Source organism: Eucyclogobius newberryi, unplaced genomic scaffold (assembly GCF_026437365.1).
Source record: "Eucyclogobius newberryi isolate DKJ021-1_F unplaced genomic scaffold, fEucNew1.0.hap1 SCAF_9, whole genome shotgun sequence".
In the NCBI taxonomy this organism is placed as follows: Eukaryota; Metazoa; Chordata; class Actinopteri; order Gobiiformes; family Gobiidae; genus Eucyclogobius; species Eucyclogobius newberryi.
Genome location: NW_027316532.1, coordinates 25,564,846 through 25,580,668, shown reverse-complemented (window position 1 = coordinate 25,580,668; position 15,823 = coordinate 25,564,846). Strand labels below are relative to the sequence as shown.

The following is a 15,823-nucleotide window of genomic DNA, read 5'->3' as shown; positions in this document are numbered from 1 at the left end:
CTTGTTTTTTATTGTTAACATAAATGTACATTATAAATCATTAGTCACTACACCAGAATACTTGTCTCCAGCTACCCATCTATTCATCATATCTTTGTGGCTAAATGAAGGTTGTGTAACACTGTGACAACCTGTGATTGTATGGCCTTTGAGGATTTATGGCAGCAATTTAAAACCTTTAGGGCAATGCTCATGCTCTAAGTATAATTTGTTCAGTCGAAAATTCCAACAATTTAAAGCCAAATAAGCTCTGGCTGTACATTTGGCCCTAAATATAATTAAATTGCAGCAATGTTTTCGTGTAACAGAGAAGACTATGTGCCCTCCCACTGTCTAATAGTCTCCCCCATATTCTAAAAACAACTAATTTGACATGACAAAATCCCGTTTGGTGGCCCATTGTATAATCATAAACATATAAAAGTTGCTATACTGATAAAAAACAATTACTGCTAATTTAAGATAAACCAGGCAATAAAAGACTCTTGCTATAATACATTTCCACTCAATTTTGGAACAATGTGTTGGGCCTAAAATCTCCTGCCATGGACACAGTGAATGGATACCTTTGGAAAGTGCTTTTGGCAGCGGGAAAAAAAGCCATAATCAAGAAATGGATGATGCAAAACCCCTGACGACCAAGGAATTTGACAAATAGAAAAAATAAATTTAAACCTTAATTTGGAGACAAATTTGACTAACTCTGGACTTTTTTGATCTGGTCGTGTTCTGTTTGTTTTTGTGTCTTATTTTGAAAAAACGTAAAAAAAGAAATAAAAAAGAAATATTATAAAGAAGTAATATAATGCTAAAGTTAAACTACGTAATCAAAGAATTTAAGAACATGTTCCCAGGTCTAATTTATAGGGTTAGCTGCTTAGACAGGATATTTGGCTGTTTGTGGAAGAAATAAAATGACTTATATAATCGCAGTCTTTGCCATTTGTTGATTGCGATTTTGATTAAATTGTGATAAATCTGGCAACGCTAGTGTAGTATATATGGAATAATTTTTAATATTTGTTCGAATTAGTAGTTAGTTAAGTAGTTTTATCCATTTCTAGTGACAAGTAAATAAAAAACACAGAAATATTGCAAATAAATGTTGAATCTATTGTTATGTCCATGCAAGGCTTGTATGTGGACTTGGTCCTGTTCTCCAATCTAATCCAACTTAATTTGTATAGCACATTCTACAATTAAAAAAAACAATTTAAAATATACAATGGTCAGAGAACCACACGATTCTTTTAAATGCCAGTGGATAAAAGTGGGCTTTTAAACAAGACTTAAACGCATCAACTGAAGGTGCAGTCTTTATGTGGGGAGTTATTGGGTTCTAGTCCTGGTCCTAGTCCACGGTCAGTTCCAGGTTTAGTCCCAGTTTTGAGGCGGTGTATGTGCAATAAGGACTTACCTGTGTCGTGTATGGGGGGCTGCAGAATGGAGAGTTCCTCAGACTCTGGGCTCTCCACTCAGGACTGTGGACCGCACTGTAGTCCGTCACGTCACTGAACTGCTTCTGCTGTTTCCACCCTGCGACACATCAAAAACAATAATCACACAGTCAACACGACACACAGGTGGCTTTACGTGTCACGTACTGATCACTACACAAGGTAAGTGATCAGGACCGGGTGGAGGCTTATTTGTCATGCTGTGACCCAGACAAAAGGGTCTATCACTAAGTTCATCAGCACAGGCGTATACAGTTCCCATCAGGGTCGGTCTGTGTGACTAAGGTAGACTTCAGTGTGAACAGATGGCGGGACATCGTGGTGTCTTATCTGGAAAACATCTGCTGGAACAATCGGGGGCTGGTTTCTGACGCCCCCTCGAGCGATACAAAAACAGAACTGTTCACAAAGACCACGAGAAGTACAGCCTGAAGTGCAAATCATCATTCAGCCTTGTGGGTCGGTAAATCAAAGATGAGATTTGTGATATTGTTCAAATGATCGATTGTATTCCCCAGAGATATGGCAGGGTAATATTTTTGATTCATTTAGATTTAGATTGGATTCGCTTTTGCTGTTTCCTTATTGAGACGAGCAAAAACACACCAAAACAGTGGAGTGACAGTCCAGTTACTACACATTCACGCTACATGTACATACAACATCCATCCAGCAGGTGCAATTACCAAACTAACTTGACAAAATCCAATACAGTATGATTTTTCTAGACAAAATCAACCCTGAAAATTCATCAATAGTTTCCAGTCTGAGGCACCAACAAATTGCAGCCAGCCATAATGCCAAAAAGACATTTGAAGAGTTAATGTGCAAAAACAGATATCTCCATGTTGCCTCATCAATTCCTGGCTGTGATAATTTGTTGAATGTCTCTTCTCCCTCACTTCACGCTTTACTATTCTATGCAATAACGCCTACAGGCCAAATAATCTTTGAAGAAAAAATATCATAAAATAAATGTGGCTTTCAAACTCATACATACTTACCGTGCTGGTGTAATTATTGCCATTCATTTAACACAAAAATGTCTGCTCCATACCACTTGCTTTTACAGGCACTGGAGTTACTGGAGACTTCTCTCAAAATTCAATTAAATGTGCACCTCTACCCAGAAAATATCGTTTACCTGGTAATATGGTGGGACCCTTAGTTGACGCTTAATGTAGTAGGAGTAGCAGTTGTAGTCATTGTGGAAGTACTAGATTGGATTATATACTACTGCACTATTTAGAATCCAAGAAACGAATGGCACCGTCCTTAATGCACCACACTCATAGTCTAAAATATCTCCGGGGAAAATACAAAATAATTATAGCTCATGTGCAGTGCAGTGCATACCAAGAATGCCGTGCTTTAGGTAAATATTACAAAGCATTGTAACTGGTCTGAATGACTCTGCTATGTCTCTACCTGGAATGCCACGGTCAAAGCTGAAAGGTCACTTTAACCTCATCTTCATCCTTCATTTTGGAATTGCTACTTCAGAGAATTCCATGTGCATTTGGTCAAAACTATTTCAAATTTCTAGTATTTTAAATGTATGGAAAAAATGCAGGTTTTACCTCAGTTATAAGACACATAAGAACATTTTGACAAACATTTTGTCAAAGTGTAGCGATGTTAATGTTGGAATTAACATCAGCAACTGTTGGGAAATGCTCTGCAACCAACATTTTTTTTAATAGTCGACTAGTAAAATTATTATTTCTATAGAAGATTATTAATGCTCTGAAGAAGACCAACCTTCCACAAAATAAAGGACTTTACTACTTTACTCAGTCAGTGTGCCTTGGATTTTTCTGCTTCTGTATACACCTCCTTACGACAAGTTGTATTTCAAAAGAACATTAAGAGTTTTAAGTGATTATAATTAAAGAGCAAGTTGAAGATTCGCACACACCTACACTGCCTGTTTGATCCTCGTACTGGATAACTGCTGCATGGGCGATGATCTTTCAGCTGCAACACGCGTATTTAAACCCGACTGATACAGCGAATGGCTTCTTATGTGGAAAGACAAATCCCGTGGTCATGGAAAAGATGTCAGCGTGTTTGAGAAGGGTCAAATCATTGGCATTGAGCAGAGAAAACATCTGAGGAGAAGCAGAAACTAATCTACTACAGATCTGAACCCCAGTGAGTGTGTTTGAGCTGGAGAAGGCTGTGTGCAGTGGTCACTCTCTCCATCATCAATATAAGATCAACTGGTGAAAAATAATGCAATACATCTTTTTTTGGACAGGTAGTGCATTTCTTTCTGCGTAGTCTTATCTTTCTCCTACATCAATCATTGCATTTGTTGAACATGCGGGCAGCCTAATCCTTACAGCGTGCACGTCAAAGTTCGTGTTTAACCACAATTGAAATCCTTACTAATTCCATGGAGTTGTTTTGGGGCATGTGGTTTATACTGCGCCTTTGGTTGACCCCGTTTCTTTACTGTAAAGCTGAAAACGGCGTTGTGGCCCGGGCAAGTACTGGACCCCTGCCCACCAAAACGGTCCCAAAAGCACACCACAATCAAAACGCACACGATCCGGCGAAGTGATTTACTATAAAAGGAGTTACATTCAAGTGCGCACCTCGACTCCAAAACAGTGACGACGAGGCGAGTGTGCGCTCTGGTTTCACAGGGGGGGGGGGCATCCATCATCCTTAAAATCACATGAAAGCCAGGCTTGTCCAAGTGAAACTAATCCACTTACATCCAGCGGCTCCGCGTGGGGAACTTCCACTCTTGTCTGTTACCGTGCGGACGATCACTTGATACCAGCTGTATGGTGGAAGAGAGCTTTTTTTGTCTTAAACCCCCTCGCGCCAACGACGATGAGAGGGCCGCGGAGGGCATGATGCAAGCGCACGGCTGCGAGAAGTGCTCTGTCAAACTTCAAACACATTCCTGATGGCTTACCAACTCCCAAACATGCGCAGCAGAACGTGTTATAAACAGTCGGTGAATTATTGCGTTCGAAATTATACCTGGGGGAAACGTAAAAACGCGCTGACCTGTGTAAATACGAGTACAAATGTTTAATTTCCTGCGCTCCAAATATCATGGGGTGAATGGGCATCAGGGAAGGCCGCTGAAGAAGTTAAAGGATAGGGTCAAACAGTTTAAGTAAAAGAGCTTTTCTTTTTTATGACTTTAAGATAAGGAAATCTACAGTGCTAACAAATTAAAACAAGATAAGAAAGACATGTTTTAACACAGCAGCAGCTTAAGTGCTCATTGATAAACATGAATAAACATATGCCTTTTAGAGCTGCACAATATATTGATAATGAAATATTGGCTGACACAATAATGAATATTGCAACTAACTATATCATTACTAAACTAAATAAATCACAGTAACACCAAGGTCCTCCCTCTAACATGCAACTGAAAAATGTAGATTGTATTCATTATTTTATAATTAAGTTTGACTAATGCATTATTAAGGCATGAACATATTTCTTTTAACATATTATTTTTTATATATTAAAATATCAGTTAGTATCCCGGTAACAATATTCAGACCACATTCAATCCACCAGAAATGTTAAAATGTTAAAACATGTTTAGTTATCAGACAAATGTGAAATGTCTGTTGAATTGATCATGTTAGTACCATTTTTTCCACACTATAAACAATATAGTTAATGTTCCATATCTATAACAAAATGCACAATATTATCTACATTTCGATATATTGCCCACGTCTAAAAAGGGCTTAATGGATCAGAGTCTCTTTCCCTCGCCTGCAGATGAGCCTCATCTTCTCATGGATGAGCATGTCTTAAAACTTAATAGCTCTACAGACTTGAATTCTATCTGGAAAATGACGAAGGTTAAGTCCTTTTCATATCAACAGTCTGTGTCTGTCCATGGAAGTGGCTCTGTCCTTCAGTGTGGATCTCCTTGAGGTTTGTCTTTGTCCCACATTGGTGTTGGAGTTCTTCCTTACCGAGAGGAGGGTTTATGAACAGAGAATGCTCTGTGACAGTTATCCATTTGTCCACTTGTTTCCTGTGACTGTTGGGCCAATCTGCTTGTCTTTTATTAACTGGTGACTGAGTCATTGTTTGATTTTCTAACTGCTGCTGTTGGTTAACTCAACAATTTTGTGAAGCGCTGTGAAGAGGCGACTGCTGTTGTGATTTCGGGCTCCACATAAATGAAATTAGAATAGTACACTGACTCTTATAATCAACGCTATACAGTTGATTATTGATATTATTTGGTGACAACATTATGACTCTGATATGCTGTGTGTTTTAGTGAAGGTCAAGGTATACTTTATTGCTCCCTGTGGGGTAATTTACCCTCTGCATTTGACCCGACGACTCCCAAACACCAGACACTCGAATGATAATGAACTGGTTTGCTTGCATTTGTTTCATTGTGATAAAATAAAGCTGTATGCATTTTCTTGTCTGACACTAAACAACTCTTTTAGTCTTAAATGGGCAGGTCAAAGGTTAAATGTTGTCCATCAAAAGCAGTGTAAAACATTATTCAAACGCCGTCAGGTTGGTCATGATTGGCGGCTCGTTCCTATGCGCCTCGCGGGCCACTGCAAGGTTAGCTTTGATGGGACGGCTGGAGGGGAAATGTGTGGTGATGGTGGTAGACGCACAACACCTATGACCTTTAGTGCTGGAGGAGGGAGAATAAATGAGGACGGCAGGTCACTTCAGAAATGTGGCTCCTGCCTCGAGGTCCCGTCCCGGTGGGAATGAACCGACAGAAGGTCAGGAGGATGTTCAGGCTCATGTTGGATCTGTCCTTAAACCACAAGAACTATGTATGCCTGAACTGTGAAGGTAAAGTCAACCAATAAATGAGTTAATATGTGAGGCTGGAGGTTAAGTTATTGACTAATTAACTCAATCCAAGCTCACAAAACATCATTCTGTTGGGAAAATGTATCATGATATCCAATGAGCCAAAGTGAACACTATTATTCACAGGCAAACACTGGTTGCTGGAGAAACTATTGTTGCCAGATTGTTCATCATTATCATGTGTTTTGGGAATGTCCTATTGTGCAAAAATATACTATATTAATATTGGACTGCAGACCGTTTTCAGTATTGGTATTACACTAAACTTCAGAACTATGTAATTAGGCCTCAAAACTCCTGCCATGGTCACAGTAAATGGATACCGACACACTATAGCACACTTTTGGCAGCAGGAACGAAGGCCATATATGGATGACACAAACTGAACCAATGAGCAGGGACTGGACCGACATTACAACATTTGAAAAATTAAAAAATAAATATACTTAATTTGAAAATGTACTTTTTTGACAAACTTTGGAGCTTATACTCTGGACAAAATGTGCCGTAATTTATTTCTTGGGTTACATGAGGGGTTTTTGGTTCTCTCTCTAGTTCATGTTCTATGTGCTGTGTTTTATGTGTTAAAAATAAGTAAAATAAAATAACATTTATAAATAACCCCAGTTATAGCCCGTGGTGACTGTATGAAATGTTAATCCTCTTTTGTGCTGTTTGTATTCTTCCCCTTCGGCTAATACAAACAAGTCATTCCTTATATAAATGCCGCAGTACATTTCCATTATTGCAGCTAAAGTTTAGAAAAGTCCAGATCACGACCCAGAACAGCCAGTACTTTGCTCTCAAATTGTTTATGAAACACTTCCACCCTTTCAGCAAACACAATGCATCATGTATTTTTCCTATAAGAGATTTTTTGCAGTAAGTGTCTTTTAATAGCTAACAAAGGGGACATCACCTACTGTGTTACCTTTAATTAAAAGGCACATTTCATCACCTTTGTCAGCGGCATAGGTGATTTTGTTTTTGTGATCTGCAGCACCCATAGCAGACATTTAACTCAATGTGGTTAGCTTTAACAATGTTAGTGGCAAGAAATCAACAGTGTTTCCATGTCTATTTGTTATCAAGTGTTGCTATCCTATGCTAGGTTTGAAAACTAAACTTAAACATAAGTAACAATTTCTTAAATTATTAAAGAATATAGGCTACAGTAGTAATATTAATGCATTATTGAGATTTTGCCACATTCATGGATGTACAGTAAATTATTAATTTACCATTTTGCAGCATTCAAAGCAAACCAAAAGTAAATTGCCAAATGTAAAGAACCAGACAGTGGCATGGACATTAATTGCCACATACTATATTATTTTCTAACTAAAAGATGTGATTTGGTAATTTTCTGGTTTGTAGGTGGTGTGTCACGGAATATTTTCAGCCAAAAAGGTGTGTCATGACTAAAAAGGGTTGAAAAACAATTCCCTAACAAGCCTGTAGTGCCATCACTACTGTCATATTCCAAAGGATTTAGATTTGCAAAGGGTTTAATAACAGTCATTTCTTCATGTTTGATGCACTGAAACTATGGATTATGCTCTATTGTTTGAGTTCCCTCTGCTTTTTAATATTTTGTTCTTCTTACATCTTTATATCTTTACATCTTTATATCATTGGGATATTAAGCTTCTCACTCAGGGGACCACCTTCAAGTTCACTCTAGCACAAACAACTTTCACACATAGGCAATGGTGGGCGAAGTGTATTGCCCAAGGACACAACAACAGTACGCAGTGCACTGGTCAGAGCTGTTAATGGGAAAATATTGTAATGACAGCACTTACCACCACAGTACTTAAATATTCTATAAAAAACAAAAAAACACCACTTCAAATATGGTTCATAGCATCATTAAATAGCCAGATTTGCCAACGTGGTGAATCTGTTTTTGTCAGTTAAGGCAACAATATGCTAAACAAAAATGTGACCACTCTTACCTGACAGATGTGTGAGTCCTTTGTGGCTCAGACCGTTGCTGTGAAGCGACGCTGACCGGGACAAGGGGGCACACTTTGTCGGAACAGGAACAAAAGTGGGGTCCAAATCCAGAATGAGCTGGTTCAACTGCTCTATGGATTCGTCGATATCTGTGGCTAAAGACGCCAGCTCCTCGTCTTGGCATGGTGAGGTGTCTGTTCCATCCTCCTGTAAACCCCTCTGCACTGCCTCCCTGCTGCTGGACCCTCTGACCGGCGCATCAGGGGCTAAGAAAGAAGATGCGTCGTCTTCCCCTCCCTCGGTAACCTGGTGATCTCCATCTATGTCAGAGTCCCTTGTAACCGCAGCGTTAATCACTTGCTGCTGTTGTTGTTGTTGTTGTTGTTGTTGTTGTTGTTGTTGTTGTTGTTGTTGGTGGTGGTGGTGGTGGTGGTGGTGGTGGTGGACCCATGATTGAGTTGAGTCGTCCTCGCTTTGAACTTGCCTCTCCTCAGAAGACAGCGAACACATGCTACTGGAGCTCGGCCTCTCCAAAGCCGATCGCAGCTCCTCCTCGTCGTCCAAAATGTCCGTCTCTCGCTCAGTGGACGAAGTCTCTCCATTGACGGTCCGTCCCAAACCGGACTCGTCACCGGCGATCTCCCCCTCGCCCCCGCTGGACAACGTCAGTTCAGTCATGGCCCGCAAAGAGGACTGGGCCAACTCCAAATCCGGAAAACAAGATCCGACCTTTCCGAGTTGATATGGTCTACACTGGGAGGTCCTGGTTGGGCCCTGGGAGGCCACGGACAGACCAGAGTCACTGCTGCCAGAGGGAAAGCGCTCACTGCAGCTGGGCGACAGACTGAATGGTGGTGGACATTCTTTGCAGCTGGTTTTCCTCACTTTTGCATAAATACCGCCATTCAACGAGGAACCTGGAAAAAGGGAAAGGAAATATTAGTTGAATGTTCATGACAATCTCTTGCCTTTAAAGGACATATTAGGTCAAATCAACTTTGCTGGGATTTTAACCTTGTTAGCAAAGAGTTGTGATCTTACGCAACTTTGTATTATGATTGATGCATACATGTGTGAATAATACTGTATTTTCCTACGATTAAAAGCTTGAGTGCTCAGAAAAGTCTTATTTTCACCTACCCCCTATCCCCGCCCACATCCCTGTACTTAGTTGTGATATTTTGAAAACTTAAGACACTGAGAGATACATGTAGTGTTCTAAAAATAATGTCCCAGAGTCACTTCTACAAAATAAATATAAATGTCAGTATAAAAAGTGCAGGGCTTATCAGTTCTACACTTATGAACCCATTTATATTACTACAACATTTTAAACCAATTTTACTATTTTCATTTTCTTTAAAGTATGACCCACTTATGTTAGAGTTCAATAGTAAGTACCTGAAAAAAGTATAATGTGTCTCCTTTAAAATATGCAATGTAGAAGTTGATCATTTGGGTGTAACAATGTTTTGGATGGAAAGTTAATCTGCCTTTTCACTTATGAATATGCCATTTACTCGTACTTCTTTGTGTACAAAGTAGTTGTTTTGAGAGATCCATATAAGTTTGAAAGATTTTCATTAATATACAGCCCAAACACGTGGAAGGCCATCTGTCAGAAAATGTACACACTGTGCTTTAAAAACAACTGAAATATTATCATGAACTCTTCACCAGAAACAACACATATACAGCTAATGTTGACTGAGACTACATTAAAGGGGATCATGACATCTTTCAGTGGGAAGAATTCATAGCAGCGGGTTACAAGACCGTGTTCAACTTAACCCACAGATATAAGAACAATAATAATATCCCAAGGCATCCTGTTCTGAGAATCATATGGTGGTAGGAGCAACGATGAAGCTAAAAAAATTATATCTGCACAATTTAAAGCACTTTCAGCAATATAAAACAAACGACTTTCTCGCTAAATCACAAGTACATTTATGTCGCCATTATCTGCGCTTTCGACCAGAATCTTTGCGCTGTGATGACAAAAACGCACACAAGCAGCACACTACCTGTTGGAGCGCAGCTATCACTCCACACACACTTCTGCTCGATAACACAGGGGCTCTTTGTGCGGCGCTGGCGGATGCATGTATGTAGTCCCGCATATGTGTATGTGTGTGTGTGTATATGCCACGTAAAGGACATGTCACTCATTGAGGTCAGGTCAAGCTGATTACGCACAGTTTTGTTCCATTCTGACTTATTGACTGCGCCAACAAGGTGACACCATAAAAAACACACCCACGCCGATCTCACAATGAAGGCCGCTTCTTAAGGATAGATAACCATATTCACTACGACAATGGATGCAGTGCATACCGGTGTGTGCAAACCCCTCAGGTCCAGAGAGGCAATAAAATTCAAATACCAGACACGCATGGTAAAAACTTCACAGCTGGACACACACCGCGGCACTGAGAAGTACATTCGTAAACATTGCGAGCTTGGGAAACAGTGCGAGTTACATCCAAAGAGACTGAACTGAGCTTTCGCCGTTGCAGACTAGAAACAGGATGCTGGTTTAGAAGTCCCAACGGGGTGACAAAAGGAGGAAGGAGAAGCAAAATGACCATGAGGAAAAGAAGCAAGGACAAGGAAAGTTATGTCAAGGATACCAAAAGTCAAACCCAAAAGTGGTTCAGGACCCGCTTTGGATGGATCTCCTCTGGTGTTTTGGAAGTCCGTCGCCGCGTCGGTCGGTCTGCCACCAGAGGACAAGCGAAGAACATTCCAATCTCTTAAGGTGCTAAACGCCCCCCCACCCAGTGCTTCTCCCCCTGCGCACCCTCACACACTCACTCAGCACTGTTTTGCCTCTCTGTCATAGCTCCGACTGTGCGCAATCCCCGCCTCCCAAGTCACTTTTCAAACAGGCCTGGTCTCCTCCTCTGCCTTCCCCTCTCCACAAACCCCCCTCGGCCCTCCCCTCACCCGCATCCTGTCCCGCTACACAGGTAACACGGGGGAGCGAGTCGGGGTGGGTGGGGGGTACTTTTATGCCTGGAGGAGAGAAGGAGGGATAAAGAATTTGCAAGGATTTGAGAGGGAGCGAGGGGGATCATTCACCAGCCAGCAGGCATGTTCGGCAGGTGAGACCGAGTCGTTGCACTTTCGCAGCACAACACAAAGCGCGAGAGGGACCTTGAGCCGGCCAATTACGGAGCGGGGAATGTAAACACGGAGGCGGGTCTGCGTGCGTGCGTTTGTGCGCGTATGCAAAAGGGGGAAGGGCGCGCAACCTGCAACTTGAACCTGAAAGCCCGGACGGAGATAAAGGAAAGAAGAAGGAACAGGAGATGGAGCGATAGGCACGACTGAGAGACTGAGAACACCGGGGTGGAAGTAATAATGTGCGCAAGTTAAAATGGTGCGAATTGAAAATATTAATCTTATGTTGACAAATTTAGACTCATTTAAATATCTTAAAGGAGATATTATGCAAATTCAGCGTCGTTTTCCCTCCTTGTTTGCTCATTCAAAGTTATATATTTCTATTTATTTATGCATGTTTGAGTAATATTGTATTGTATTTGAGGCTGGAGGGCTCACAAATGTTCTGTTTTCACCTACCCCATATCCCCGCCCACAAGCATGTACTTATTCAAAATATTCTCTAGACTCTGGAACATACATGTGGGGTTTAAAAGTGTTGTAAAGACATTTTAAAACAATAAATTCACTCAGTTTGCAGGTCTGAATAGGGGGTCAATGGGGCAATTTCTCACATAGTAAAGCCTTTTTAGATACAACATGCTACAATATAGTCCAGCATTACAAAGTACCAGAATAAAAGCACAATATGTCTACTAACAAAATACATATAGTATACAATATAGTCAAAAATTCTGAATTCATCTCATTTAACTCATGTAGCTGTTCCTTTTTACCCGCACAGATTCAAAACAACATTCTTAGCAACAGAGCTGGTGTATGTTAATTTCAAATACATGCGTGAGTGCCTGTGGTTAGCATAATGGTTGTGTATGTGCGTTTACATGGCACTTTTGAGGCATGTCTCTACCCAAAAGTCAGTCTATCCAAATTACACGGCTGTACGGCGCAGATTTAGCACAGGCATAAAACAGCTGGAACCGTCGCCTCGAAACCTCTGCTTAGTGTGATTGTGTTTGTGTCTACATGTGTGTCTTTTGTGTTTATTCCAAGTGAAGAGAGACGCCTGACAAACAGTCAGCCGCCTCCCAAATATATAGGTCTGGCTTCTGTCTAGAAAGAAGACTGTCATTCACATTCAGCAGCATTTCAGACCACAGCAGTTGTCGAGACCAGGCCAATGCCCACAACGCTGACCGCAGTTCAAACTGGATATGAAAACACCCAATCAAGAACAATCACAACATTCAAAATGTTCAGAAAAACTCCCGAGATGTAGTAACAACTGCTTTTTACTGACCTGTTAATACTTCATAAAATCCCCACTGCACCCAACTGTTGCATTTGTCCAAAAAAACAACAACTAAGCAGATAAAAGTAACCCAGCTCCTTATGGCTCATGTTGTAATTTTCTGAGAAAAATGCCTCTTTAGCGGTTCTCTCTCTCTCTCTCCTCAGCCATAGATTTACAGAGAACAGCTGCATGCCGCTGCTGCTGGACTGAATGTCACAGACAATGAAAGCCGTCTGATGAGGAATGAATCCAATGCTCAGTAAAAGCTGGAACAACTCTTCAGTGAGAATTTTAACAACAGCCACGTTACAACATGATTTAGAAGTCTTTGATAGTCAAAGCTGAAAGCCAAATCTTGCAGTGCTGCGTTCTCCTGTCTTTTATAGTGTAATATGTACTCTGACTATTTTTCATGAATGAGCTGCATGAAAATATCTGAATATAAAGCTTGACCAGGAAGGGCAGACTGGGGCTTGTGATGCTCATTTTAATAAAGTGTGTCACAGTTTTGCCGACATGATAAAACTGACAAATATAGTTGCTTTAAGGCAGGTATATTCAAACTATGGCCCGGGGGCCAAATGCGGCCCACAGACCAATTTTTGTTGGCCCTCCGGCTTCCTGTTAAGTTGGTCCAAACAACAAAATGTCATACTTTTTCCTTTGAAATTGAAAAAATTCAAGCATTATATGTTATACCAACCTAATATATGTTCCAAGTCTTACTAAAGAAATGCAAAAAAAGTCTAAAAATGTGGCCCTCGGTGAAAAAAGTTTGGACACCCCTGCTTTAAGGCATATACTGTATCATGAATAATGCTTTGCTAACATGAGTAAAACGACATGAATTCATTATCTTTTTAACAAGGTATTTTACATAGTTGTAATGCAACTTTGATTTAGTAGAAACTAAATCATGTATTATGTCATGATCATCAGGAGTTCAGCTCGAGCGTGAAAAGGCCATGACATTTCCGAAAATTAGACTCCTAAGAAGCATTAAATTGCCATTTTAACTCAAAATTTCTCACAGTCACAGGCCTGAAAGGTCACCTGGCGTCTAAAAGTCGTGTATTTATGTCCCATTGTCTCCAGTGTTTTCACTTCTCTGCCTTTCCTGTTAAATCTGGGCTGATAACACTGAGAATAGAGCCACAACAACATCAAAAAAGCAACTATTCTCAGATTTAAATTGCACCTTACCCGTTTCCAAACTGGAGATGTCTTGGTAAGAGTCTCGTCTGACAACAGGATCCAGAGTGTCGTAGTCGACTGTCACAGAGCACCCGTTGTGCCACAGCTCTCTGCCTGACAATAAACAATACAGCACACAATTACACATGCCTTAATCAATATGCAAGAGGCCCTGTATTTGATTTTTCACTGCTTTTGCTTTAAATGTGTGATATAACAGCAGTAAATTATTATTGACCTCAGATATTTAGTTATGGAGGAAAGGTTCTGGTGGTTACAAGTTTCTTTCTTGTGTTCAGTACAAGCAGATGTGTGTTTCCCGGTCCACAGTGTGACAATCTGGATCCTGGTCAGATAACTGTGTGTGATAATGGCTCAAATGACTTCCTGTTTGGGAGCTGGGCAGCAGGAGCAGGGCAGGCAGCAGTTTGGACAAGCTTACCTCTGCAGCACCGCCCCCTCCTGGTTTACTGAGGTACTTCACACTTAACGAGCTGCGTTTGATGCATTTGTGTTAAAGATCTATTGAAGTCAAACTAACAAACAAATCACAATTGAAAAGTACTTGATTCTTAATGTAGTTTCTGAAATAAGCAGGTTGTACAATGAAGCCTGCACATTTTAAGCGCGATATACTGTTATTGTTAGAATATATCAGGATAAACAATAGTATTGAAAATACTTTATGTCATTGACAATAACTTTAAAGTCAAATAATTCCATTAAACCTTTTTCAATGAAACATATCATCATATCATCATATCATGAATTGTAATAAAACAATAACAATAATTTGATATAGTATTTATTGTGACGGGCCTAAAGCCTACTACTGCAACAACTTTTTAAATGTATTTAGCTTACATAGGAATGATACCATTTAAAAAATAAGATGTAATGATTTGGAGAATATCACAAGAATCGTTTCACATATTTTGGAAACTGTGAAAAACGAAGCGGCTATGCCTGGTTTACGGCAACAGCTGAAACAAATCTCTTCTGTTTTTATTCCAGAAGTCTGATTACCGAATGCCATCCGTAAATTCCAACCTAACCTGCGATATTATCAGTTAAATGTGTCTTGGATCTAAAGTCTAAACCTACCTGCTATTTTCTCAGGGCTGTCGGAAAAGAACAACTCCACTTTTCCATTTTCTGGGAAACGGGAATCTGGAATCAAACCCCAAAAAGCAGAGTATCACGTGTGCGTAGTGTTGTTTTCACGTGCACCTCACATCACACCTGGACCTGCAAAACACTGACAAGCCTCCCGGGTTTGTTCAAGTATTTCCGCAGGACGAGCAGAGGGGAAATTTTATCTCTACTACACGTTGATAATTCAATGCAGTGGCGTTGGCAGAATGTGAAAGAAGGCAGCAGCAGGTCGTAAATACCTTCAGAGGCACAGTCCAAGTCGGCTTTAAAGAACGTGAGAGAGTGTCCGTGCACCAGGCCCGTGTGGAACTGCAGGCGAAAGACAATCTGCCGACTCGACAAGCGCCAGTTTTTGTCATAGCAAACAACCTTTAGGACGAAAAACGAATGGATCAAAAACTATGTCAAATGTTTCAGTGTCTAAATGTTGCATCTTATGTTGATCCTCATAATGTTCGTGTTGTGTTTTTCATGTTATATTTTTGTCGTTTCTTATTTGTTTTATGTGAAAAGTAAGTAAATATTTGAATACGATGTACAATACCTCTGTTTCATTGTACCAATTGAATATGAAAATAGTAAAAAAAAAAAAAAAGAAGAGAGAAATGGGCATCTCTGTCTCAGAATTTGTGGGGAAATAATAATATGGTTTTGATATTAATATTTAGGATATAAGGCAAAAGCCGTCTAAATGTGTAAATGTTTTAATGTCAATTATATGGATGTACCCCTCACTGTTTTTCTGTTCTGTTCTCATTTCAAAAAGGATATTTAATTTAGTTTAGTCTTG

At 40.2% G+C, this 15,823-nt stretch overlaps 1 protein-coding gene across 2 annotated transcripts in view; it reads right to left on the bottom strand.

Annotated features, from left to right (window-relative positions):
• The window catches only part of tns3.2 (tensin 3, tandem duplicate 2), a 47,937-nt gene that overhangs the window by 22,717 nt on the left and 9,397 nt on the right, over window positions 1–15,823 (bottom strand). For both annotated transcript variants that reach the window (XM_072438613.1, XM_072438614.1), the window contains exons 10-14: window positions 15,273–15,402; window positions 14,983–15,048; window positions 13,888–13,992; window positions 8,261–9,178; window positions 1,418–1,536 (exon numbers count right to left, since the gene is read on the bottom strand). In XM_072438613.1, the coding sequence (XP_072294714.1) occupies window positions 1,418–1,536; window positions 8,261–9,178; window positions 13,888–13,992; window positions 14,983–15,048; window positions 15,273–15,402 (1,338 nt within the window). The remainder of the gene's footprint in view (window positions 1–1,417; window positions 1,537–8,260; window positions 9,179–13,887; window positions 13,993–14,982; window positions 15,049–15,272; window positions 15,403–15,823) is intronic.